The sequence below is a fragment of the Glycine soja genome, chromosome 8 (assembly GCF_004193775.1).
Source record: "Glycine soja cultivar W05 chromosome 8, ASM419377v2, whole genome shotgun sequence".
NCBI classification, from domain to species: domain Eukaryota; kingdom Viridiplantae; phylum Streptophyta; class Magnoliopsida; order Fabales; family Fabaceae; genus Glycine; species Glycine soja.
The window spans coordinates 1,043,744-1,071,396 of NC_041009.1; the positions used below are offsets into that span (position 1 = coordinate 1,043,744).

The 27,653-nt window shown below is 31.6% G+C and overlaps 3 protein-coding genes and 1 pseudogene across 3 annotated transcripts; 1 reads left to right on the forward strand and 3 right to left on the reverse strand.

Moving 5' to 3' along the window:
• The first annotated feature begins 7,744 nt into the window (after nt 1-7,744).
• On the forward strand, nt 7,745-12,993 carry LOC114421000 (probable LRR receptor-like serine/threonine-protein kinase At1g63430). Its single transcript, XM_028386740.1, has 13 exons — nt 7,745-8,491; nt 8,877-9,015; nt 9,189-9,260; nt 9,401-9,544; nt 9,642-9,791; nt 10,317-10,433; nt 10,511-10,575; nt 10,844-11,098; nt 11,189-11,394; nt 11,495-11,630; nt 11,711-11,868; nt 11,995-12,210; nt 12,385-12,993. The coding sequence occupies exons 1-13, from the start codon at nt 8,407-8,409 to the stop codon at nt 12,628-12,630; spliced, it is 1,989 nt and encodes a 662-aa protein (XP_028242541.1). The 5' UTR covers nt 7,745-8,406; the 3' UTR covers nt 12,631-12,993.
• Nucleotides 12,994-15,995: 3,002 nt separating this feature from the next.
• On the reverse strand, nt 15,996-18,951 carry LOC114421002 (20S-pre-rRNA D-site endonuclease nob1-like). The gene is made up of 5 exons (XM_028386742.1): nt 18,535-18,951; nt 17,281-18,427; nt 16,871-17,039; nt 16,486-16,602; nt 15,996-16,338 (listed from the first exon to the last, which is right to left on the reverse strand). Exons 1-5 carry the CDS (start codon nt 18,854-18,856, stop codon nt 16,189-16,191), a joined length of 1,905 nt encoding a protein of 634 aa, XP_028242543.1. The 5' UTR covers nt 18,857-18,951; the 3' UTR covers nt 15,996-16,188.
• A 1,220-nt stretch (nt 18,952-20,171) lies between these two features.
• Nucleotides 20,172-21,901, reverse strand: LOC114421157 (actin-depolymerizing factor 7-like). The gene is made up of 3 exons (XM_028386969.1): nt 21,736-21,901; nt 20,905-21,164; nt 20,172-20,706 (listed from the first exon to the last, which is right to left on the reverse strand). Exons 1-3 carry the CDS (start codon nt 21,736-21,738, stop codon nt 20,556-20,558), a joined length of 414 nt encoding a protein of 137 aa, XP_028242770.1. The 5' UTR covers nt 21,739-21,901; the 3' UTR covers nt 20,172-20,555.
• Nucleotides 21,902-23,630: 1,729 nt separating this feature from the next.
• On the reverse strand, nt 23,631-26,584 carry LOC114423779 (annotated as a pseudogene).
• Between the last annotated feature and the right edge of the window lie 1,069 nt (nt 26,585-27,653).

Sequence of the window (27,653 nt, forward strand, 5' to 3'; positions counted from 1 at the left end):
AAATGAAAGAGGACATAAATTCTAATGTAATTATGTTGTTATAATAATATATAACCGAGGCTGCTGATATACCTAGTCACTCATTCACACGTTTTTATCGAGACATGAACTCACCTTTCAGTTATCTGCACCTAACATGTTTTATCACTTTAATATGTGACTCGTAAAGTGGAATGGATGGATCATCGTACCAAAGGACTAGAAAAGTTCTCACTCTATACTAATATTAGAAAGAAAAAATTTTTGAAACTATTAACTGCAGCTCTGTGTTTTTGACTACTCTAAACCACATTTGAATTGTTTGTCTGCACTCATAAGGTAGGATGTGTTAATTACAAAAAAAAAAAAGTTTCCTTTTATTTATTTTAATGTCCATTTTATTAGTTGTTATGATAAATTGATTTTTTTTAAGATTTTCAATCTATGAATTACATCCAATATTGTTCTCAAAATAAAACCTCAATATAAATAATTTTGTTTATTAGTTGAGGATGTGAAAAACACCAATGCGACCAAAATTCTGTGCTTCAAGATGGCAAAGTAATCTCCATTAATCTGTTCATTGACATGTACATATCATTGCATACATGAAACTACTAATGACACGAGCAAACTTTCTCAAAATATCGAATATGGAATAAATCCTTCTCCTTGAAATCATGTTATATATTGTTGATCTCCATTAATAAGTCTTGAATAATAAACTACACAAATAATTTGATATTATATTCAACCTACACATAAAATCTTAAGACATTAGGTATGTGATATAATTTCACTTACATGTCACTCAATTTACACATTTCACATTCTATATACTGAAGGATGTGAGAGAATTAAATCATTATTCTTGAAATATATTAAGGATTCGCTTGCTTACATTTAAAAAAAAATTAAAATATATATATAAAAAGGTAACTAATTTATTTTTAGAGAGTTTAAGAAAAATAAAGTGATTCTTTATTTTGTTACAATTATAAAATGTATTTTTTTAAACTCATGTTTTGGCTTATACATACTTTTGATCCACGACCCTTTATATGTTAATTTTTACACTTTTTATATTTTTTGCCTTATATACTTTTGATCTTCGACCATATTTATATGTTAATTTTTTTAACTTTTTTATATGTTTTGTCTTGTACTTTTGATCTCCGACCATTTTATTCATCCATTATTTTAGAAAATTAATGATTTTAAATATTTGCTATATTTATTTTTAGAATAAATAATTAAAAATAATAATATATTTTAATAAAATTTCGGTCATATATATATATATATATATATATATATATATATATATATATATATATATATATATATATATATATATATATATTATTTTTGTTTGCTCACTTGAAGTGAGGTCTAAGAAATCTATAAGAACAACAAATCTGTCTGTGTATGTGTTGGCCCAGTGGACTTTGGCCCAAATATGGGATGGAGGCCGATGTCGACCCGTTTTAAAAAAAGTTCTATCATTCTATGCAGCCTCCAGAAAGCAGATTACTAGGGATGCTATTATGGACCCAAAAAAATAAATAAAAGGATACTGTTAGGTGGTTATGTATTATAAGTTATAACAAAAATAGAAGTAGCTTTAAAGGCAAATTTAATTATTTTTAGATTAAATATTATTTTTGATTTATTATATTTTAATATTTTTTATAATGATATATTAGATTTTAAAAGATTTATTTTAATTCTTTATGTTTCCAAAAGTTTATTTTTAGTCTTTAATATTTTCAAAATTTTCATTTTAATTATTTATTTTATTTTCCGTTAATGATATTAATGTTTCACCAATGTTTTAAATTTTAAAATAATTAATTATTTTATTTGTCATTATTTTAAATTAACTATTTTGTTTATATTTAATGTTTCATCAAAATTTAAAACACATTGATGAAGCACTAATGTTTTTAACAAAAAAAAAATATCAAAATAAAACTAAAAAAAAAATGAAAGTTTAAAAAATATTTCTAGAATTGACAAAGGAGGGCCTATGATCGAACATTAATTTGTTTTATTGGAAAGTTAAAAGCATGGCGCGTGTTATTTTATTAATTAATAAAGCTGAAGAAGACTAGTATTTCCTCGTCTCAGAACTATGAAATTATATTTTATTTTATTTTTTCACATAATATTATATTTTCATATTATTTACTTGTATTAAAAAATTAAATTTAAGTAAAAAAAAAAGGAACTTGTATTAGGTTAGGATGTTCTCTTGTTATTATTAATTGATACGATGTTATACAGAAGAAAATAAAAAAAAAATCCGTCATTAGATTAGTAATTTTATTATTTTACTTCTCTCCTGTGGTAAAATAACATTACTTAGTATAAAAAAAAATAAAAAATCCAAATCTGCCTCTATTTTGCTTTCTTTATGCGATTGGATAATATAAGGTTGATAGTGTACCGAATCATTTAATGAGCCCAACAAACCTTCACCCATCACCATGGAGGATTCTGATGCTTCGCCATCCCTTTAATGTTTTATCAGAAAATGGTGCATTTTCCAATCATCACCATCATATATATTAGCGGTGTCAGTCAATATGTATTTATTTTTCATTCATACTTTTTCTTTTGTCCCATATGAATCCTCCTTATAAGTTATAATGCAGTTTCATTCAAAACATGATTGGAGACAATATACGATAATTTTTTTCTTAGTGAAAAATTCAAATTTTAGTTTTTTACCTTACCAAGGATTAATCCTCGATCTCTACTGCACAAATATTTAAATTAACAAATATTTGACACACACATAATAAGAAGGAGAAAAAAAGGAAAAATAATTTTCAAGCAGGTAAGCAGTATAATTATTTTTTTTATAACTAATAATGGAAAAAAATTATAATAATAAAAAAGTTTAATTTTTATGTAGTATATTTTTATACTATCAATCAAATATAAATTATGATTGATGTCACTTTCAATATAATTATTATAAAAAAATTAATAAATGTATTATATATATAATAATTTTGTAATTGCTTGTAACCAAACCTGAATTCTCAGTCGCAGCAGAGGAAAAAAGAAAGGTCCTAAAGCATGCTTAATTGTGAAGTAACATATGACTATCAACTAAAAGATTCTCTGTAGCTGTTTCTGTGATTTTGGTAATTTTAAAGCAAGTTGCAGCAATGGGATTTTTGAAAGTAAGAGAGATAATTTGATTTGAAAACCCAAAAATAATTGCCGTAAGCCACTTTTAAGCTCACCAATTTGATAGTGCTCTACTTTCCAAAATTAGCCAATGCTATATATCCGTATGGCCAAGCAAACTTCGAAAGTTCCAATTCCTTGCTCTTGAATCAATTTTGATTACGAATTGGACAGATAAACTAACTTCCTAAGGATAAAAGCATTGTTGAGCATAACAAATTAAAAAGCAAGGGAACAAAGCAAAATTGGTCTCGCACTAAGAATAAGAATTAATAAGCACCATCTCCAACACATTATATCGTCTCAATTAGTGTTCGGGAAACATGATAATGTCGCCAAAGGAAGATATTTTGTACATTAATTACAAAATTTACTATTTGCAAGAATTACATTGGTAGGGCCAACTTTAGGACTCTTCTCTATCAATCACTTAACTTTCACGGGGCATTTTAATTAATCTCCTCCCTGTATGCTCTTTAACTATTTACTTTACTTAGGGATAACTTTCATGGGGTAACTCTTCTCTTCTTTTTTTTAGGGGACTCTTTTCTTGGTTAAGGCATTTCTTTATCGAAAATTAGAGAGACGAATATCTCAAAATATTAAAGTTCATTTAGGAAATTAATCCCTAGCCTCTTTAATAGATATCCGTCTATACACAAAGACTTAAGAATAAACCCTTGATCATATATTCAAGAGAAACAATTATTTGCTAACCATACTATACTATGTTGATTCACGGACTAACTTTAGGAAAGCTTGGAAAATTCTTAGATTGCACAAAAGCAAAGAAAAAAAATGATAAAGGAGACATTAATGGGACAATGGCAACCAAATAAATGAAGAAACCTAACAAGGAACAGGAAAAGTACGTAGAGGAATTTCTCTTTCTTTTGGAAGAGAATATATTTGAATAAAGAAATATGCATGTGGGGGCCCTAATGAAAAGCATGCACATGGGGGGATTCTTCATGCCAGGTGAAAGGAAGCCTCAGGTTTGCTTCCTCCAACATGGATGTGGATGGAACTTTGACAAAAGCTAAAACAAAAAAACCATCTCAGATTATAAAAGTTCTAGCAATACATGACCCAACAACCTGTCTTCATGCTACATCTTCAATACTTGATAGCTAATCAACTAGCTGACTTCAAATACAATATTTAAAAAATACATGTACAGCATTATATATATATATATATATTCATTTTCTCCCTTTTTTTTAACAAATTAATTGTTGTGTTTGAGAATTGAGTTTATTTTATTTGGTCATGTTCCTGAGCTTAACTGGGTTTTGAAGGTGCCTTATTGTGTAATCTGGTTCAAGATCATTAGGTTCCTTCTTCCTTTAGATATACTCCAACAACCTTTTTAAGAGGTTCTTGCTTTGAAGCACTGTTGACGAGGGCCCTTTAACTTAAACAATATCTCCATTTGTCTTTTGTTACCCCTTATCATTATAAAGAATAGACTTCGATATACCATTAATACAAAAAAGTCAAATAAAAAAATTCATGTATATTAAGTTTGGTATTTAATTATGGACATTCCTTTTCTATATTTATATACCTAAGACGTAAAAAATAGAAAGACTAACTGCCTATTTGATTTCACGTTTGAGTAAAATCGAATAAAAATGATTATGGAAATAGTGGGAGACAAATTGTATTGGGAATATGCATTTTCCAGTGAAAAATATGATATTTATAATGATAAAACAAACGGGACTTAAAGTAAGCAGATATGATCATAAACATGAAGACATTGAAGAAAATAATAAGATAAATTCACCCGCAAATGCAGGACAATATCATGCATGAATGGCTTATTAATTAATAAAAAAAAGAAATGTGGGTAGGAGCGGGAGTTGTTATACATCAAGACCAAAAAGATAATTGACGCATGACATTATTAGCTTTAATAATGGTTTTGGATGGAGAACAACTGTGAAATGTAGAATTTTTGAAGCATTTTCTTTCTTCTTCTTTTTTTCCTGTCTTAACCTGTTCATCAGCAAAAAGAAATAGATCATATTTATCCGGAATTTGACTGAAAAGTAAGTGAAAATTGATTAAAAATTAAACTCAAATAGTAATATTTTCTTTCTTTTTCGAAAAGCAAATAGTAGCTTAGGTAGTATATATCACCTAACTAAATATTAACCATACAATTTAAATCATTAATTTTTAGTTAGTAATAGTATTCTTTATAAAAAAAATATTTATTCAAAATAACTTTTCGCATGCAGGACAATTGTTGTTATTACGTTGACATTGACTAATTAAGGAAAAAGAGATAGTTTTTGTTAAAGAAATTGATAATTTTTATAACATTTAACATGGCTTTTTTAAGTATTATTTTTGTAATAATATGTGGGGAGGGGACTATAAGTGATTTAAAAGTTATCATCTACTTCTTCCTATATTCAATAACAGCCAATTTTTTTTTTTAAAAAAAACTATTCTTTCTTATTTTTTTATAGAAAATGACATATATTATTCTACTCATTAAACCCTAAAAAATGTTTATTTATTAATTAGAGAAATGTGATTGAAATTAAACGCCTGGATTGGCGAGTTAATTTTAGTTGTGCCAAAAGTCAATTCAAGTCATTTTGTCTTTATTTATTTGTTTATTACGATAAATCGCGATATCTATTATGATTACTCGAGAGCTTGGCGCAAAAGTCACAAAACATCAAAGTCACGCCATTTTTATCATTTACTTCAAATACGAATTTGAGTATTATATCAGTATATTTGTCCATGATCTTTTTACAAAAATACAACACAATTAATTGTTTCAAATTTCAATAGTGTATTCCTAATTATTTAACTATTTTATTCATATGTAGAATTCTATTTGGTTTTTACTTTTATGCTTATAAAAATGTCATTACTGTTTTACAAAACATCCTTGTACATTTAATTTATTTTGAACAGCACATTAAATTATTTTTTTATTGAATTAAACACAGTTATTACCTTTGACCTCAAAAGAGAGGGATAGAAAGAGAAACAACATAAATACTATTGTGGGGGACCAAAAGAAAATGTAAAATTTAATTTTAACCAATAATGTTTGATAGAGAATAGAAGGATAAATTAAAGTGGCAAAAAAAATGATGCAGTTAAAGAGAAATTGTTACAACTGACTTTAAAACGAGAGACAGAGACAAAGAGAGCGAGTGAGAGAGAAAATATAAATAATGTAAATACAATTGTGTGTTTGAAAAACATGTGAGAATCAAATACACATGATAGTGAAAAAGTTCAAATTTATTAATAATGCTTGAGAGAGAAGAAAGGGATCACTTTAGTGGTGTAGTTAAAGAAAACCGATTACATTTGACTTAAAAAAGAGAGAGATAAACAAAGGTAAATATTAATTTGAGTTTGGGAGGTTGATTAAGAAATTAAAAAGAGGAATTTTTTAATTAAAACACAAAAATTTATATTATTTATGATTTATTTTATATCTTTTATGATCTTTATAATAAATATTTTTTAATTTTTAACTCAAACAAATAGTATGAATACAACTGTGTGTTCGAAAAGCATGCCAAACACAAAATTATGAGCAAGTGAAGTTCAAATTTGTTAATAATGTTTGAGAAAGGTGAGAGGGATAAATTAAAGAAAAATGTTACATTTGAGTTCAGGAAGAAAAAAAAAAAGACAAAGGGAGAAAATAAATGGCACAATATACGATTATACGTTCGAAAAGCATGCCAAACATTAAAATTCGGGCAAATGAAAAGTTTAAATTTATTATTAATAATATTTGAGAGAGGAGAGAGGAGAGAGGGATAAAGGAAAGTGACAAAAACGGTACAATTAAAGAGAAATAGTTATATTTGACTTTAAAGAGAAAAATAAACCGTGTAAATACAAATGTGTATTCTAAAACCATACTAGACACAAAAAATATGTGCAAGTGAATAGTTTAAATTTATTAATAATGTTTGAGAGAGGAGAAAGAGAAAATTAAAGTGACAAGCTGTACACATTAAAAGATAAACTGTTACATCTTAAAAAAATAAACAGTTAAATTTGACTTTTAAAAGAAAGAATAAAGAGAATAAATAATGTGAATATAATTGTGTTTTCGAAAAATATGCCAACACAAAAAATAAGAGAGGAGAGAGAGAAAGATGGGAGACAAGAGATAGAAAAGAGAAAAAAAGACTATTAAATGATTTATTAAAAAAATTAAAAAATAATTTTATGGATAGGTTGAATATATATTCATAGAAATTTGTTAATAAATGAATTTGATGATTTTTCTTCTCTTGATTTTTAAATTGATTAAGGAAAAGTTTAACTTTAAATCACAAAATAACCATTAATTTTTATTAGATTATTAATAAATATATCTTTAATTATATATGTGTCATATGATTATTAGATAAAATCACTAATGCCTTAATATTCTTAAATCATATAATAATTTCTTCTAATTACCAATTGTCCAACTGTAAGTTGTAATCTGGATTTGAACAACCTTTGAGGATTTGATTGAGGACGAGAAATACGCGAGTGCCAACTTCTCGTGGCACGACAATGAAGAGACAGTATATGCATAGCAATCAGCACCTCTCATTATGGAAAAAAAGAAAGAGAAAAAAGAAAAAAGAAAAAGAGAAGCAATGAGCAGCATCACCATCACCGATTAGTCCCTGACCCTGTTACACACACTAATCACTCCAATTGCTTTGATTTTGAAAGAAAGAAGCACAGTCCAAGTCCTAAAGAGCACACCACACAAAAACACAAATAATTCTTGCATTAAAAGTATCCATAAACCGCCATTTTAAACGTATTTCAAAATAAAAAATAAAAAGCCCTTCTTTTTCATCAGCCCAAGTGTGCCATCAAAATCCAAACTTGGATAAACTCTCTTTGAATCCAAGTTTCATCCTCTTCTGGGTTGTCTTCAAACTTTTAGTCTAGTGCAGTGTCAGTGTCACCTCTTCCTCATTACATTGCCACTTCTCAAATCCACCATTTATAACTCTATCAGTAGTGTGCATTTTCAGAACCTCAACTTGGCCAAGTTTGTTCTTTTTTTTTTTTCATGATATAAATCCCAGCAAGTTCTGGGAAATTCAGTTTCATAACATTTTTTTTATTTGCTGAATTCTACTTTTGTTGGAAAGAACACCTTGGAGGGTGACTAACAAGGAAGAAGCAGAAGCAACATAGTGTGTAGAAAATTTTGGGAGGAAAATGAAGTTATATACTTCATTGTTGTTACTTGGTTTGGTTTCCATGCTCTCTTTTGTGGCTTCTGTCATGATCCCTTCAGGTGAAGGTGAGAGTCATATGGCTGAGTATTCACTTTCTCTCTCAGATCTCGATTATGTACTTGTTTTGACTTCTGTTTGGATGCTGGGAAAAGACAAAGAAAGCACCACAATGGTTAATCTGATGATCTTTTGGTTCTTATTAGTCAATGATCTCCTTTGAGTTCTAGTGTGATGTGTATAGTATCATGATATGATATCATCATGTAGCAAAGTTTGCCATTTTTGGTTCTCTGGTGAACTTGGAAGTTTTGAGATCGAAAATTGCTTTTCATTCTCCTTGTATTTTTGCCTTGGCTAACTGCGGTATACATTCACAGCAATGAAGCATTTGAATTGTCTTTTGTTATTATTATTTTTTGAATTGTAGAATTTGTTTTTTTTTTCCTGCAGTGTTGGCACTTAAAACTTTCAAGGAAGCTGTGTATGAAGATCCACATATGGTTTTGTCCAATTGGAATACTTTGGATTCAGATCTTTGTGACTGGAATGGTGTTTCTTGTACTGCAACTCGAGATCATGTCATCAAGCTGTAAGATTTAAAATACCATGGATCCATTTAGCATTTAATACATTTCTTTAGGGGGTGTAAATTTAGTCCTCTGTTGCAATGTGACATGCTTCGTGTCAGAGATGGTCAATTAATGACATACATTTCTAAGATAGCACATTTCTAATACGACAGAGTGGAATCCTTTTTTGCAGTAATCTATCTGGGGCTTCATTAAGGGGATTTCTTGCTCCAGAATTTGGGAAAATTACCTACTTACAAGAACTGTACGTTCCTTGTTTCTCCTATCTGTACATCATTCTGCAAACCTATCTTTATTTAATTAGCGATTCAGTGTTATTACCATGACTTGTAGTACTGGAATAGTATCATGATTGTAAATAACTTTTGGTTCTTATTGTTGTAGGATCTTGCATGGAAACAGTCTCATTGGAGTAATACCTAAAGAATTGGGCATGTTGAACTCTCTCAAGGTGTTGGATTTGGGAATGAATCAGTTAACAGGACCAATTCCTCCAGAGATTGGAAATTTGACCCAAGTTATGAAAATGTAAAAGGAAATTATTAATTAATATGCACTTCCAGAATTGTCAACTCTTAAATTCTTTTGATGGACTTGTGTTTTCAATTCCATTGCATTCTTGCAGAAACCTTCAGTCCAATGGGTTGACTGGTAGGCTACCTCCAGAGCTAGGAAAGTTGAAATACCTTCAAGAGCTTCGGCTGGATAGGAATAAGCTTCAAGGATCTCTTCCTGGTGGTGGCAGTTCAAATTTTTCTTCAAATATGCATGGGATGTGAGTGAATCTTTTAGAAATTGAATTAGTGTAGTTTGTTTACTGATTCATCATCATCATTCATGAAGTATTTTCTCATCTGATTGATAAAACTCTTCTTTCTCTATGAATACAGTAACTGCAATATATAGTGTAGGCCTCTAGGACTCTTATATCTATGGTAGGATTAAATTACCGTTTTCTTCAAATGTCATTTACCAGTTTCATTTGTGTCTACTAAAGAAAACAAGATATAGTTTCTTCTATCTTTTATGCTTACTATAAAGGAAATAAAATGCATGTGAGATATCTGATATGATAATTTATCATTGCTATAATTGTCAAATTTTCAATGTGCTCAAGTCATTGGGTATAAGGATATATATAGTTAATAAGACTTAAATCACCTTTGACATTATGAATTTGCTTAAAATTGTTGTATCTAGAAAGCATTATCAAGCTCACCCATTAAGTATAAAACACCAAGTTACACCATCGAAATTTGGATACTGTTAATCAGACTCATTTTTTCTATTGTTTCTTCAGGTATGCCTCGGGTGTGAATATGACTGGCTTCTGTCGTTTGTCTCAGTTAAAAGTTGCAGATTTTTCATATAACTTTTTTGTTGGTAGCATACCCAAATGCTTGGCATATCTTCCAAGGTACTCTATTGATCTTCTTGTTTTGTTGGCATTCTAGTCAACCTCCTTTCTTATAAAACAAAAACTCTATCGTGCAGATCAAGCTTTCAAGGAAATTGTCTCCATATCAAAGACATAAAACAGCGGATTTCGGTGCAATGTGGTATGTATGACATGATATTTTTTGCATTTAAAATTAAGGTATCATTTAGGGTGTATCTTCATCAACATATCATAAATTTGACTTGTACAGAAGATATGAAATGAACTTATTAGTCTGGACTTCATTATGTTGAGAAATGAGAACGGAATGATGGATAATATGAACTTTTATGAATCTGATATACATCTGATCCATTTTACTAGAATATACTCTGCCTATAATTGTTTCTTGCTTGTTTTACATCTAATAATGAACTATTATTTAATAGCTGGTGCTTCGCCTGCCCAAAGCGGACCAGTAGTGAACCCAAGGTACCTACCTGCTACTAAACATGTGACCAAGCATCAAGAAGCATCAAAACCTGCTTGGCTTTTGGCTCTAGAAATAGTGACGGGAACCATGGTTGGTTCTCTCTTTATTATTGCTATTCTCTCTGCGATTCAGAGGTGTAACAACAAACCATCTATCATCATTCCTTGGAAAAAATCTGCAAGCGGAAAAGATTATATGGCAGTACATATAGGTTTAGTTTCTTTGCTTCCTAATGTGTATTTAGTATTTACTACTGATATTTTGTATTGTACTTTGAACATATTACACTATCAATGTGCAGACTCTGAGATGTTGAAGGATGTGATGAGTTATAGCAGACAGGACCTTGAAGTGGCCTGTGAAGACTTCAGCAACATAATTGGGTCCTCACCGGATAGTGTGGTCTACAAGGGTACCATGAAGGGTGGGCCTGAGATTGCTGTGATTTCCCTCTGCATCAAGGAAGATAATTGGACAGGATACCTTGAGCTCTATTTTCAGAGAGAGGTAAATGGAATGGAACATTCCAATGCCTACAATGTTCAAGAATTGACAGATAAATAATTGAGTTAGTCTTTTAATTTTTTCTGCTATTGATGCAATTCAGGTGGCAGACTTGGCAAGGTTAAATCATGATAACACAGGAAAGCTGTTAGGATATTGTAGAGAGAGCAGTCCATTTACAAGGATGCTGGTTTTTGAATATGCATCAAATGGAACACTTTATGAGCACCTACATTGTTGTAAGTCACAATTCTTCGCTCGTCTACATATATCCTTTTGTGTTTCAGTACCTTAAATCATTATGAAATCATGGTTACAGATGAAGAAGGGTGCCAGTTGTCTTGGACAAGGCGTATGAAAATTATCATAGGCATTGCCCGTGGACTCAAGTATTTGCACACTGAAATTGAGCCGGCGTTCACTATCTCAGAATTGAATTCCAATGCCGTTTACCTCACAGAAGATTTTTCCCCTAAGGTGTTTTTACAAACCTAGTTTAAGCTTTCTAGCATGCCTATTATGATTGTCCTGAATATCTTAACATGCACCTATGTTTATGTGCTGTATGGTATTTTTCTCATTTGAATGAACCTTAAATTTCAGCTGGTTGATTTTGAAAGTTGGAAGACAATTCTTGAAAGATCCGAAAAAAATTCTGGTAATGTTAGTAGCCAGGGTGCTGTTTGTGTTCTACCAAACTCTCTTGAAGCGCGCCGTCTCGACACCAAAGGAAACATCTATGCTTTTGCTGTACTTCTATTGGAGATAATCAGTGGGAGACCTCCATACTGCAAGGACAAAGGGTACTTGGTGGATTGGGTAAGAAATTTCCTAAAAATTTGAATATATTTCTTTTAAGGCATCATTACTTAAAGCATTATGAATCCAAATTTTCTCTTTAGTTGTAAAAAGTAACTTACCTATAAGTACTTATATGATAAACACTTATTTAATAAGCCATTAAGCCCTAAATTTTAAACTCATGTGGTGCAGGCTAGGGACTATCTTGAAATGCCAGAAGTAATGTCATATGTGGTGGATCCTGAGTTGAAACATTTTAGATATGAAGACCTCAAAGCAATATGTGAGGTGATAACTCTTTGCATCAATCCTGATCACTCTGTCCGTCCATCAATGCGTGAATTATGCACTATGTTGGAGAGCAAAATAGACACAACAATAAATTTGGAGCTAAAGGCATCATCACTGGCTTGGGCTGAACTAGCACTTTCGTCATAATTGAGCCAATAATACTCAACTAACTCAACATGCACCACAACTGAAGCATGCAGACCTATAACCATTAATACTTCTCTGACTACTTTTCTTTCTTCTCCTCTCTTCCCTTGCTTTGCTTTTCATTTTAATCTATTTCATTTTATCTCTCACCTGTAAATAATTGTTCATAAAAAAGGAGTGTGCAAGGGTTAAGGTATCCTTGTATAGCGGTGGGTTGACAACTAGAAATTGATAAATCAATGGAGACAAAAAAATTGGGTTGACAACTGTCTTTGCTTTTCCTTTTCTTTTTGTATATGTGTGATTCTTCTTCTTGGGCTCAGGGAGATTTACTTTTTGGCTATGCACAAAGTCTGGCTTATAGTGTTTACCATTGCATTCTACATGTTCATATCAACATAAGAAAAGAACAGTTGTATGGGCACAGTGCAATGCATGATTAAGCTGAGCCATGATCAGGCAAACACGTTGACGGTGCTTTAACCAAAGGCGTCTTAAGATTTTTTTGGACGCTTCAAACGTCCCTTTGTGGCTGTTGGAATCTTTTTGCACTCAACCAAATTTGGTTTGATCATCCCATTCCCATTATTTCCACTATTTCAAGTTTTTGTTTTAATATCACATCCTGTAATAAAAGTCGCAAGGCATTAATTTAAAGTTATATTTACATTAACATTAATGGCCTTTCTACTAGTAATTCTATACCTTCCCCCTCCAAAAAAAAGAAAAACTAGTAATTCTTTACCTAAATAAAAAAAATGGGTTGTTGGAGATCTCTGAAGAATTTTCCCGATCAAGATCTTGCGGTTGACGCAAGTATTGTGTTAGAGACAGACATACACATCGTACACTGTGGCACTTAAATTTGAATGTCTAGATCCATCGTACGTTTGTTTCTTTGAATAGGACCATTGCCTAAATTAAGAGAAATAATTCACATCGTAATAATAATTTGCGATTCTTGGCTGCATGGTGGTTGAGTGGAGACATCTCAAATTTGAAATTAGACCTGGTAGCGATTACGTTTCTTCTCAGATCTGTAACCTGGAGCTTGTGTTTTTATTCTTTGAAATAAAACTTCATTCTGTCCATGGCATGGTTAGATCTGGTTTCCCATTTTGATGATGATGTTGGGTCGCGCACAAAGCTTTGCTGGTGTGGGTGTGGGTCTCTTTTGAGGAAGATGAAGGGTGGTGGAGACAGAGAGGGAGAAGAAAAGAAGAAATGGGTAAATCGAAAAGAAAAAAGAGAAAAAATCTAGTGTGGACAATTCTACGGAAATTCCACATATCTCAAGATCTAACGGTAAAATTTACACACGCACCATAAAGTCCATTCAGAAACTGGTGTTCGCACCGTGCATACCCATTTAAGGTATCCCACGCAAGAAGCCGTCCAAGTCTCTGTTTGGTTCATGGATACGAAAATAGAAATAACTAGTGTGTTTTTTGTGGTGTTATGCATGGTTATATTATGAATATTTGATTTAAATGAACTTTTCATGTTTTCTTTTTACGGTAAACTTTTCATGTTAAAATAACATTAATTTTAAATCAAACTTATATTCTATGATATAAATCAAAACACAATTTGGATACCTTTTTTTTTAATTTATAAGTACTTAATCAATCTTTATTATTTTTAAAATTAATATTAATTATTTTAAGAAAAATATTATTTATTAATATCTCATAAATATTTAATTAATTCACAAGTATAATTTAACTCGATAGTTTCTTCAAGATGTATACATCTCCTTGAACTCTAAATAATTTTAAATCTATCTACATTTTGTATGCTAAAATTCTAAAGATTAAATAAATAAACTTACTTTTTCATTTAAAATTTTCTTTTTAAAAATATTTTGTAAGAAAATATAGCATTATTTAATTTCTAATGGACAAATGCGATGTATTCTATTGGAAGTGAAACACTAAAAAAATATAGGTTTAATTAAGTTTTTCATATTTAGAATATACGGGAAAAAAATTGGTTTCATTTTACTATGTGTCATCAGTCGCTTTCCGTTAAGTGTGATGATGTGACATAGAGTGTCGTGTCATTACGTTTTGTCATGGACATCTCATTGTCATGTCATAACTTTCAATAACGTGGTAGGTAGTAGTGATTGGACGTAATGACATGACGTCTTGTCTGTACATCATCACTTAATGGGAAACAACGATTAACAAGAAATAGTAAAATGAAACTAAGTTTTTTTCTGGTATGTATTTGACAAAAAAAAAAGATAATTTGAAAATAACTTATTTTTCAGGTATGAAAAACATATTTAAATCATATATAATTAGTGTTTTTCTGTCTATAATCAATGTATACATGTAACATGTTATGTCTTCCTTCATTTTTCATTCATTATTCATTGTTCTCTGGACCCAAACTATATATCTAATCTCACCATTTGATCTCGTTGGTTTTTATTTAACTTTGTCCAAATATTAAATGTATAATTTTAACTCTTTAATTTCATATTTAATACGATCGTATTAATGTAATTCAGTTGATTAAACATCATAAATTGTTAGATGAGCTATTGTAAATTTCAAATAGTATTTTTTTATTTCCACCAATAAAAAATATCATATTAATTCAATGTTTTCCGTATTTTGAACGATGAATTATCTTAAAAAATAAATACGATAAAGTTTCTTAAATCTATATAAAAATAAATTATATATATTTATCAAATTATTTTAATTAATTTTTAATTTTTTTGATAAATTTACAAATATTTGATCAAATAAATTTGAGAAACAATTTTTTTCTTATTAACTTATAAGATTTGGTTTTAAAACATAACTTAAATTTATGATTATCATTTTTATTTTTAATAAAATAGTAAAATTTATTATTTCATCTAAAATTAAATTATTTTGATAAAACTCCGTATCATCTATTAAGCAAAAACTCATCTTTCAAATTAGCTTAATTAAATTTTTCATACTTAAAAAATAAACTATTTTCAAATTACTACCAAAAAAATTATTTTGTCAAAGAATGAAAACTACTTAAAGATATGTTAAGATTTAACTTCCTATCTGTTAAACAAAGATATACTAGACAAAATATCACATTATCATGTTGAATTATTGTCACGTCATCTCTTATCGAAAAACAATTAACAATAAATAATAAAATAAAACTAAAAATTTTTCAGGTACTTTATTTATTAAAAAAAGTAATGTTAGATAATAATATAAAAACAAACTATATTTGAAGTATGAAAAACATAAGTAAAAAATGAACAGAGAATTTGATACCCATCCTTCCGTTTCATAAGATGGACACTCGCCCTGATACCGTCGTCTAATGTCCTACCACTAAAATCAGCTAAGTACCAAAATTGCTTTTGTGCCACAAACGGAAACCCAATCTCATGAAATTAATTCTTTCACTCTTTCATCAACTAATTCGTAGATTAACGAGACGCGCTTTTTAAATCATGTTTGTCATAACTAAAACAAATTTCCAGGTAACTTCAAAGTCAAGCAATAAGAAAACAAAATTGGGGGGGGGGGGGCAATAGAAGCCAGTCAAAATCTACTTATGCTTAGAGCGTGAGTAGTGATTGTCATTTGGATTTCTCCTCCCACCGAAAACTGCCATTGCTTTCCTTACAGGAGGCTGGAAAGGAGCTTTCTTATCTGTGTGGTGGCTGAAGACACTGTCTGGTGTAAAGAAGTCATCATCCTACAAAGTGTTAATTAAGTATGCTCGGGTTAGAGAATGAAACTAAATAAATTGACTTGTGAGAAAAATGAAAGAACACCATATTCCCAAGGGATATGGATCAGTTGGCTATTATCAGTAGTTTAAATACAGACATACACACACAACCTGCTTGTTGGCTTTCTTCGTTTTAGGATAAAGTACCCTATGAGGAAGTTGATCTTCACGGAGAATGAGGTTCTTTGAGACTGCATCCCTCCCACCTTGGGGTAAAGGCAATGAAAACTGTACATTGAGTCATGTATCAATCAGAATTTGTGGAATAAAAATTTACACCAAGTCTTATAAATCTCCAGGAAAGATAACACATGCATCATATTCCGATTCCAAACCTATTATTTATTACTCATGTAACGCATGAATCAAGTTAAGGATTCAATAATTTAAAAAACAAAACCAAATGACTTTAAGCTAGTACATCACAGTGTTTGCCACACACCTTTTATAGCAAAAAGGAATGAGAAAAATGAACTGATATATATAATATACTCACCTTTGTGCCACGTAATGTAACTCGTGGTCGACGGGCAGCTAATACTATTCCATTTTCATTAACAGTGACAGCTACCTTCCTTAAGGTGCCACCATTTCCACATTTGGGACAGAAAATCCTCCCAATCTCGCCAGTAACAGTGTAACAGGCATGACACTTGAGTATCCATCTGGAATGCAAATGATTAAAAGAAAAGCACAAATAATGCATTTTTTATATCATGCTGCATAGAATGGTATCTTAGAGATTAGAATCAATAGGCAGATGTCATTACATAATTATAAAATAACAAAATGTTAAATAATACATCTAGGCTTTAATTTCCACATGCATTTAAAAGAATTTCTTCACAAAGCAAAGATAGGTAATTTGTAATAACAGCGAATATTGAAAAAGCTATTGAAAATCACCTGTGCAGCTGGTGTATCTGTGTTCCTCCAGGTGCCAGCAAGCGTAAACCCATTTGTAGAAGAACATTTTGCATTGCAAAGTCACCAGTTATACAGGCTACACTTGATTCAGACAAAGACCTAACCACCCAACTTTGGTCACTATCATCATCATCTGCACATGAAAAATCAGCAACCTCACTTGTCTGGCTAGCAATCTCCAATTGATTTGATTGGCCATCAATTGTATCTGTCCCACTGTCACATGGTTTATTGACCACAGTTGCATTGCCATCAGATGCGGTTTCCACCAATCCAGCATTGTCTGACTGGAGTTCTTTAGGAAATGAACTTGGTTTACTTTCCTCATCAAGAACTTCAAGTGAGCCTTCTTCCAGCCTCATTTGCTGCATAATTTCATAGATACTTTCATTGTCTTTGTTCTCTTTAACCACCTTACCATCCTCCAACACAGCATTTTCAATATGTTGTTCTTCATCCCTCTGATGAACAGGCGGATTTAAAGCACTAGCATCTTCACCAACACTACCATCAACAACATTTGCTTCCAACTCTTGCTGATCTTGATTACTTGACAACGACTCGTGATACTCGCGTCTAGCTTTCCTTCTTAGATATCTCCTATGAGTACTCCGACTGACAGCCGGCATCCAATCACCAGCATTGTCATCAACCCCTCCCTGCGACGCATCAATTCCATCAGCCACCATCGTCTTCCCCTCAATCTTTATCTCTTTTTTCTTAGGCAGATATCTCCTTGGCTTCGTCAAACCATTCTGACCACCCTCCTGAATCCCCAAATCAGCTTCACTCACAGGCTCCACGGAACCATCCACAGAATGCTCATCTTGAGAAACAATGTTCAAGCTAAGGTCCTGCAAAGGAAGGATCCTGGAATTGGAATTGGACGCGTCCTCGGCATGTTCCAACGCCTCCCACTCATCCAAATTGGGCACGTTAGAACCCCATCCAGGCAAGTCCTTCTCAGGCAACCTCTTCACATTGACCATTTGCACAGGAGGAGGGGCATCCCTGATATGTTTTGTCCCATGAATTTGACCCTCCAAAGTATAAGTCAAAGCTATGAGCTTGATATCAACATCAGAAAGAGTTTGTAGGTCACCGGTAGCCCTAGCAAATTTAACAACTACAAAAAAAAAATGTTTTAAGTTAGAATTAAAACTGTCCGATACATAAATTGAAGCTACAAACAACGGGCTATTGAATTTTAGGGTTAGGGAAAATTGGGGATACCTTTGTTGATGGATTCGGAGGAGGGTTCCATGGTTTGGATGGTGAAGGGGAGGAAAGAGAGTTTGTGGCGGGAAACGGGGTCGCGGATTTCCTCCATGACTTCGGGGATGGAGATGAACTTGTCGGCGAGGCCGTGGAGCTTTTCGCCGGATTCGATGACTGCGTTGGCGTCCACGACGGCTACGGAGATGGCATTGGGGGAATCGCTGGTTTCCACCAACACTCGCTCGGTGTGCTGCTGCGGTGGAGGTGGTGGCTGCTTCTTGACCACGTTGCTCCAGCATGATGCCGTCGCTGGAACTGAAGACGGAGTTTCCTCCATGCTATGCAGAGAGAGAGAGAGAGAGAGGCGTGCACAACACAACAGAAGAGGGTTAGTGTGTTTAGATCGCTAAACCCTAGAAGGCTAGAAAAGAACGGAGGAATGGTGCACAGTGCACTGCTTTTTTTATTAAATATTTTATTTATAAAGTTATTACTTATTACTATTAAATCATTTTTATATTTTTTTTAATATTACGATTTTAAAGTTTATTTTCTATACACTTAAAATGTTTATAATTTAAAAATATATTATAAAAATCAATAAATTAATTATATATAATATTCTTAATAAGATGATAATGTATTTTGTTATAATTTTTTAATTTTAACTTTTTATTCCTTGGTTGCAAATATATTATATTCAACCTCAAGAAGAAAATAATAAGTAAAATTGTGATTTCCTTGCATGGGACTTAGTGTTGGAGTGCTTTTTTAAAAAATAAAAAATAAAAAATAAAAGATCAAAAGATCATAGATGTATCTTGTCTTTCCTATATTTGCAAGAAAAAATAAAAAAAATTCTATCCCTCGGAAGGAACTATTGAATTATTCTCTTATTATTGATTGAGAATTAGTATATCTTTAGCCGTATATACAGGAAAAGAATATTTTAAATCTTTGAATTTTATTGAATGTCTTCCAAGAGTGAAGAGTCTCTACTGTCAAAAGAAAAAAAAAAGAGTGAAGAGTTAGTAGAGTTTGGCGTCTGGTAATTTTTTTTAGAAAGAACAAATGGATTCCTTTATGTTTTAACTTTCTTTAAGAATCTACGAGTAAATTGTGTGCGTACGTTTCTTTAAGTGGGTTAATTGTGTTCAAAACATCTTTTTCATACGCATGTCAACCATTTATTTAATTGTCTATGTTATATATATATATATATATATATAAATTAAAAAAAGATCTTCTCTATAGTTTATCTGGGTTGCAAGTTGCAACTAAGTTGTTAGTTCACTAGGATGTTGTTTGAAAATTGAAAGAAAAAACAAAGGTATATCAATAATAATGCTAAACATTCCTTCAAAAAACAAATAATGCTAAACATAAACTTTACCTAGTACTCCTAGTATCTGTCTCGTTTTCATAATATGATTACAGTTAGCTCTAATTGTTTTCAGCACTCATAAAACTAATTTTGTCATATGATACGACACACTTGTTGTGAACCCGATCGTATATTTATTGATTTGTATCGGTTTCATACATAACTCTTGTGTTGTTACCAACATCATTTCTACTAGTATACCACATACTACTTGCAAACAAGAGAAAGATGAGACATTATTCAGCAAGAATAGAAAAATGAAGAGATATTTGACATATATCAGTGTCATCATTCTTTCAGAAGCTACTACGACTGCACAAATCCCACCCTCATGAAGTGAAACACCAAGTCGTCAGATTGGCAACTTGGTAGAGAACCGAACCAACCTATATATAATAATAAATGCTAGTACTAATCTTGAATCCACCACTACACATGGCCCTTCAAACAGGCCATGAATCCAAGATCTCTAGGAAACTGAACAAGGATCGATCGAGTACAAGGAAGAATGATGCATATACATGTCATTTTGGATTAGCCGTTGTTGAATCCAAGCCACAATTGGCGCAAAGAAAGATGGCTGCCAAATAGTTGAATTAATCCATAACATAGAAGCTAGGAAAGCTGAGTTATATAACAATAAAAAGGAGGCTTAGATGGCTCGCGCTTTCACAAGGTCCAAGCTCATCTCACTTGGATCAGTTGCTTGCATATCCACTTGAATGCCATCCAATTCCCTCTTGAATCTATCCTTGGAACTTGCATACACCATCTTCATCCTCACCTTTGAGGTATCTGGTGACCTGCACCCAGTTAAACCAATATTGGTTCAAATTGTCTTAATTTGCAATAATATGCATAATTTATAAGGTCACAAAATGAACCGTGCATAATGTAATATATACCTAATAAGAATAATGATTTTTATATGCATATAATAAGTAGTTTGGGCAGAACAATATTTATCAAATGCAGTTGTAGATATACTATAAGTTAAGTACCATGCAACGAAGAAGATCTTGCTCTTTTGGCAGTTCTCAGAAGTTGTGAAATCAAAATCATAGACTGCATAGCGACATTCATTAGCTGGAAAACTGGCCATAAAGTCCTCATAACTTTCCGTGGGGTCCCCTAATTTCTCAACCACCACTTGCTGTTCTTCAATTTTGAACACAATGAACCTGTAGCTCCTCTTTGATTTAAGCTCTTGAAACCTCAGTTTGCAATCATCGTGCACAGCCATTCCGGACGCTACATTTGCCTGCCCCAAAATTTCATGTCACGAATTTAAGACTATCGCAGTCCAGCCAATTTACATGTAACACGAAATTAAGTGTTATCAACTCTTTTCTATAAATTGAAAATTGTGGTTATATGTCGAACCAAGATTGGCATGGCAGAAACCATAGACAAGTGGTGGTCTAGGACTATGTAATTCCAAATGGATAAAAGTGAATTTTAATGTTATATTCAGTTAAATGCTAGAAGAACATATAGAATTTGAAGAGCCACATGCAACCACTAGAACATAAATTTCATAGATGAAAGTTAGGAAGGAAAATGATTTGCTATCATCTTTTGATAACAATTATAGGGTATGTAACAATCATCTCGTAATTTGATAGAATTTTAAGATCTCAGAAGCTTGAATTTAATCTTCATACATCTAAAACCATAAAAAATTTATGAATATGCATGTTACACATAAACAATGCTAATGGTATTCCTTAATAGATGTTGCATCCAAAGTGGAAAAGTAATAAGAGGGTGATATATATATGTCTTCAAGAAAACAGGAACAAGTATGCAAAATAGAGAAAGAGGATGCATACCATTTTGCCAGCAATGAGAAAGAAGCGCCCTGCGAAATGTGAATGAAGGGAAAGCGAAGGGAGCAATAGAGATTGGAAAAATGAGAACAATAGACTCAATGACAACTATGGAGAGAAAATAACGATTAAAGATCCTTGTTTTCTGGACAACGAGAGGTGGAACTTAATTTGAGAAGACTAAGATAGCATATGGAGATTAGATCGAACTTAGGGGAGTAATTAATGGATGGTTCCGTTGCAATCTGTTTTGCTTCCTTGTCCATGTATCCACAAATTTATTTTATGCCTTTCGCGTTAATTTCTTTCTTCTTTTATCTAGCTATCTATACATACATCAATCAATATATTTGTTTCAAATTTTTGTTAAGCGCAAACGGGAAATTAAACACAAGTTCTAACAATATAATAGTACTTTTTATAGAACTATTCTTTTTTGGACTAAAAAAAACACTGTTTGCAATCTGTTTGGTTGTTGTTTCTTTATTTTTAGGCCCTACTAGGATTATCTAGTAATAATAAATAGAGTGTGTGATATGTCATACTGATCTATGGATTTCTTTGTAGGGGTGGGTAAACGGGCCGGCCCGTCCCACGTAAGGCCCGTCCGCGTAAGTCCGCATTGGCAGCGGACCGGCCAGTTCGTCCCGCTTCTTACACGGACCAAATAAATTGGTCTGTCCCCGCCCTGCAAATCTCGCGGGTCAAACGGGCCGGTCCGCGGGCCTAGTTTTAAAAGAATTTTAATTTTAATAAAAATACAATATAATTAAATTAAGTTCAATACAGATGTAAATAAAGTCTCAATAATTAGTCAATTACATCAATAAAATAAATAATGTCTTAACAAAAAAAAATCCAAGCAACAAATCTAAAATATGAAATTTAAACATCTCCAACAACAAATGATTCCATATTTGAAGTAGCTTGAGTCTTCTTCATGTGAGTTGCGTTTTGTTTTCCTTGTAAGGAAGAAAAAAGTCGTATGACTTGTGCGCGTGTGATGGAAAAAAATCGTGAGGAAAAAAGTATTCTTAGTCTGCTACAATGATCACTGCTAAATATGATGTAAGTTATTTTTTATAATAAAAATATATTGAAATATCTTTAAAAATATTTATTTAACAATTATTTTTAGCTTAAATGATAAGAATTGATATTTTTATTATTTATGCCTTAAAGATATGAAAATGAAGATTTTTAGTATGTTATCACTTATCTTTTTTTATCTTAATCTTTTATTTTTGTTATCTTATCTTTTTTATGTTTATCATCTTTTAATTTAAATCTTTTACTTTTATCTTTAAATCTTTTTCTTATCTAATATATTTCTTATCTGTTAATTTAAAAGAAGTTTAAAGTGAAAAAAAGAAAATCAAACCTAATATAATTAGGTCAGGGTTACACAAATCAAATTTAATGCGAGCTGCGGGCAACCCACAAACCCCATGGGTCAAACCCGCAAAGTCCGCGAGTTAAGCGGGACGGACCCAAAAATATGACCTAATCATAGATCATTTAAAAAAATTGGTTCGTAACCCGCGCAGACCGCGGACCCCGCGGGCCAGTCTATGGACCTGGGCCCGTTTACCCACCCCTATTTCTTTGTCCTTTTTAACCTTATTCTCTTATAATTCAGTTAAAGAATTAATTAAGTTGTATGAAATTAAGAGGGTTTATATTTATATGTCTACATAAATTAGAGCAAAAATGCTTGGGTTAGCTGGGTAGAAGTAGCATTGTTACTTGAATAATGGATGAAATCAAATCTTAGCCCTTTTTTATCATTTGTGACAGAATTTAAATTAATTGACTAAATTTCTTTCTTGATATTTCATTTTAAAGGAACTATTAGAGAGTACCTTTTTTCTCTCTTTAAAACAAGAAGAAAACAACTGTTTAAATAAGAATGAATGTTCAACCCAACAAGTTAACTAGAAGCAATGGAATAGACTTGTCCATACATATTGGATCATTTACACTCGTCTATAAAACAATGAAGGTTCACATAAGCAAAATAAAAAAATAAGTCACTTTCCTTTGTTCAAAGAATCCCAAAGCAAGGCCAGATCAACATTGCCTCCTGAAATTACAATTCCTATATGGTTACAATCCTTCCAAGCAGGATTTTTCTGGAAAGTATCGGATAGAAAAGCAGCAAGGCCAATTGCTCCACTTGGTTCTACAACAACCTTAAGAATTTCAAAAAACAGTTTCATGGCTTTTATTATTTCACCGTCTTCAACAGTTATAATGTCCTCAACAAGATCTTGTACAACAGGCCTGTTCCATCATAACATGACAAATCAACAGAATAATAAAAAAACAGCATGAGAAGAGGAATGTTAAAAACTAAACCCCTCCATTAAATAATAATAGACAGTAGGGTAAAAAAAGCCAGAGAACAAAAAAGGACCCCAAAACTTTATTTTCAGTTCACTATCTTAATCACTAGAGACTTTTTTACCATGTCAAATCTCCAAGAAATACTCGAAGCCCATCAGCTATAGTATTGGTCTCAGGCAATCGTATTATCCTCCCAGCTGCTTTAGATTGTGCTGCATCATCAGCACCTTTAGGTTCAGCGGCAAAAATACGAATAGCTGGGTTAATGGACTTGGCAGCCAATGCTATTCCTGATATCAAACCACCACCTGCAGTTTCATTTGTTGGAAAATCAAGAAGCAGATGTTGAAATTTATGCAATTTTTACAACATTTTGGTTGACAACTTGTCCGAAAAAAAAAGTGAACAAACCACTTATGAGTACCACTAGCATATCTATTTGTGGTGCTTGTTCCAGAATCTCTAAGGATATGGTACCCTGGCCACTGCAAGAACAATGCAACATGTTTAAAGCACGATGGTGTGCAAGTCAGCAATTCCTATAGCAAAGCCTATACAATATGTCAAGTTTTTTATGTTGAATAAAACAGTGACACAATGTCAGATCTTTATAGCTCAGCAATCAATTCAAAACTTAGAAAGAAAGACTAAAGAGTGTCGATGATTATAACAATGCATGTAAAAATAAATAAATAAAGCTTAAAGCAGCATTTGGGGAGCAATTGGTCCCGCTTTTATGAGCTTTTTCCTTAAAAGAATAAACTAGGCTAAACATAATTGAAGAGATTCTAAATTTGAAAGAAAAGCCAAAAAAACAAAGCTTCCATAGAGATGCCAATTGGAGGAGCTTCTACTTTTAAGAACTGGAAAAAACATGGCCAAATGCTATCTTACACACTACATGATCTATTTGGTAAATTGTCATGAAAACGATGAGTCTACCCGAAGACTATCACCAAAAAGAGTTGAAGGGCATTTTAGCCAGAAACAAATCAAACAATAATCAACATTCGACATTGTACCTTAATTTGCGTCCATCATTATATGGATGTATAAAGATAGCACCGGTTTCTGGCCACACTTTGTTGGCAACTTCTTCCCTTGATTGAACAGAGGCTTCAGACCAGACAAACTGACCACCATACCACTTTACATTTTCAATTTTGCAAGTTGGCACATTTTTTGGGATAACAATATACGAAGGGATCCCCTGTAGTTTTGCAGCCAAAGCCAATGCTGCAGCATGGTTTCCACTGATTTTTTAGAAAACAATTAGAAGAGCTTTACAGAATCTGATTAAAAAAAATCAAGAATTACTGCACATAGCAAACCTGCTGTGTGTTACAACCCCTTTAGAAGCATCTTCATCATTGAGAGAGAACACAGCATTGCAGGCTCCCCTAAATTTAAAAGCTCCACTGATGGCCATAGGATGCACAAGGAAGTGTGTCATCATCTTTTCTTCTTTGTTTTTTGCAAAAGTGTGATGGAATTTAAAGTACACCAAAAAATAAGAGATGAAAAATAGCATCTAAATTTTGTACAATTCATAAAATATCCACTTCTCACCCCTTTTGTAAACATTCACATTTGAAGTAGAGCTGCCTTCCTGACAGCAGTCAGAGAGCTGGAGGACAGAAGTGGAGTTTTATGAACCAATGATTTGATTCTGGCATGTGCTTCTTTTATGGAAGAAATATCAGCAGCATATTTTCCTTTTGTTATTTGGCTCTCTTCTTCCATCTAAGTAATTGGTCTCAGAAGTGAATGAAGACAGATCAGTGCGTATTTGTCTTTCCAACAGAAACAATGTTTAATGCCAATCCACCAATTTTCTCCTTTCACTATGAAATTGAGCTAACTATTAAACAAAAAACACGCTATCAAACAATTTTAGTATTGTGTCCCATGATTACCAAGCAATATACAACAACAACAAAGCCAAAGGCATAAAGGTAAGTTAGTTCCATAATCTGAATTTGTACGAAAATAAAATAGAGATTACCTACCCACAGTACCAATTAATTCTCTTATGATCTCAAATTTAAAATTGCATAAAAGAGTGTGGGGGGTAAATAAAGTGTGGGGTAAATTCCTAGAAACATGAATGAAAAACATTGGTACAACGTTGAATGTTTGACAAGGGGAGTATTCCACGTTAGTAAAGTCTTATAAGGTTGACTTGGTGGCGAAGGGAGTGAGGTCGAGGGTTCCAATCATCGGTTAACAAAAATCTAATATCTAACATTTGCTGATAAAAAAAAAAAACTGACAGAAGGTTGTCCGCAGGTGAAACGAAAAGAGAATCCGAAGTCAAATACAAGTGTTATATATGTGGTATTGATTTTGAAGAGAATCCGAAACTTACTAGTTGAATTGAAAATGCAGGCTGGCAACCTGAAGCAGTTCTGGTCGGGGAAATGAACCCTCACCCCAGTTCTTCAACTTTAATCCAAGGTAAAAACAGTCATTTTTCTCCCTATAAACTTGTGCGCTAACAAATTCATCAAAGATGAAAATATTAGATTGATTTGAAAGTATAATTTGTCAATTTCTATTATAATATAGGTGGTAATTACCGGAAAGCTATAAATATATTTTAGTTCTGTTTCTATACATCTTTTATACTTACACAATTCATTTACAAAAATTTAAAATTTTGAAAAATTTTAAATTAAGAATTTCAAATACTTTAAATGAAATTCTTTTATTTTCAAATTTTTGTGTTTGGATAAAAAAAATTAAAATTATGAGGATGAAAAAAAGAAAATATATGATTGGTGTGCTAGTTATACTCCTCTTGAAAATTTCAAATTTCTCACCTTCTAAAAGAAAATTGAAATTCCAGATTTTTAGTTATTTAAAATTTTGTTTTAAAATTTCAAAATTTTAAATTCTTCATAAAAAGTATTCAAACAATGAATTCTAAATTATAATAAATTCAAATTTTATAAACGCACTCTTAAGATTTTATAAACTAATTTTTTATTTAAAAATTTACTCTTATCTTACCTTCTCCTCTTGAGTCTTGATTTATTTATGATAAGTTCACATTATAAGTATAACTATAATTGTAATAAATATTTGTAATAACAAAATCATAAACTTCTAAATATAATGTGTTATTGATACATGTATCATAGTTAATGATGCTAGCTAGTTAGATTTATATATTTCATAGATATATTTGTGAGTAAATTGTATAATTGAAGTACTAAAATGTTAATAAGTTGTTAAATTAGAAATGCATCTCTAAGTGACTTTAGTTAATTCTTATGTTCATATGAGCATTAAATTCATGACATTTTTATCTTACTTATCATATAGGCAAGTTTTCTAACATTAAGGTGAGACATATTTGTCTCATTTTTTATCCTTTCATGATTAAATTTTATTTTTTCATCTTTTTTGAATAAATCTGTTAATATTATATATTTTTAAAGACAAAAATGATTACTTACTCAAATATATCCTTTAATTAATTAAATATTGTTAGTAATTTTTTTTTCTATTTAAAATTTTATAGCTCTTTATTTTTAAAATAAATTTTTTGCAAATTGAATCAATTAAATTAT

Coding starts and splice junctions, on each gene's coding strand:
- LOC114421002 (XM_028386742.1), bottom strand. CDS start 18,856: ATGGAGGAAACTCCGTCTTCAGTTCCAGCGACGGCATCATGCTGGAGC. Junction 18,428..18,534: donor CTCCGAATCCATCAACAAAG/GTATCCCCAATT, acceptor TTTTTTTTGTAG/TTGTTAAATTTGCTAGGGCT. Junction 17,040..17,280: donor CAGATACACCAGCTGCACAG/GTGATTTTCAAT, acceptor TTTGCATTCCAG/ATGGATACTCAAGTGTCATG.
- LOC114421157 (XM_028386969.1), bottom strand. Junction 20,707..20,904: donor AAGATCTTCTTCGTTGCATG/GTACTTAACTTA, acceptor AACTGGGTGCAG/GTCACCAGATACCTCAAAGG.
- LOC114421000 (XM_028386740.1), top strand. CDS start 8,407: ATGAAGTTATATACTTCATTGTTGTTACTTGGTTTGGTTTCCATGCTC. Junction 11,395..11,494: donor AGCTCTATTTTCAGAGAGAG/GTAAATGGAATG, acceptor GATGCAATTCAG/GTGGCAGACTTGGCAAGGTT. Junction 12,211..12,384: donor AAGGGTACTTGGTGGATTGG/GTAAGAAATTTC, acceptor CATGTGGTGCAG/GCTAGGGACTATCTTGAAAT.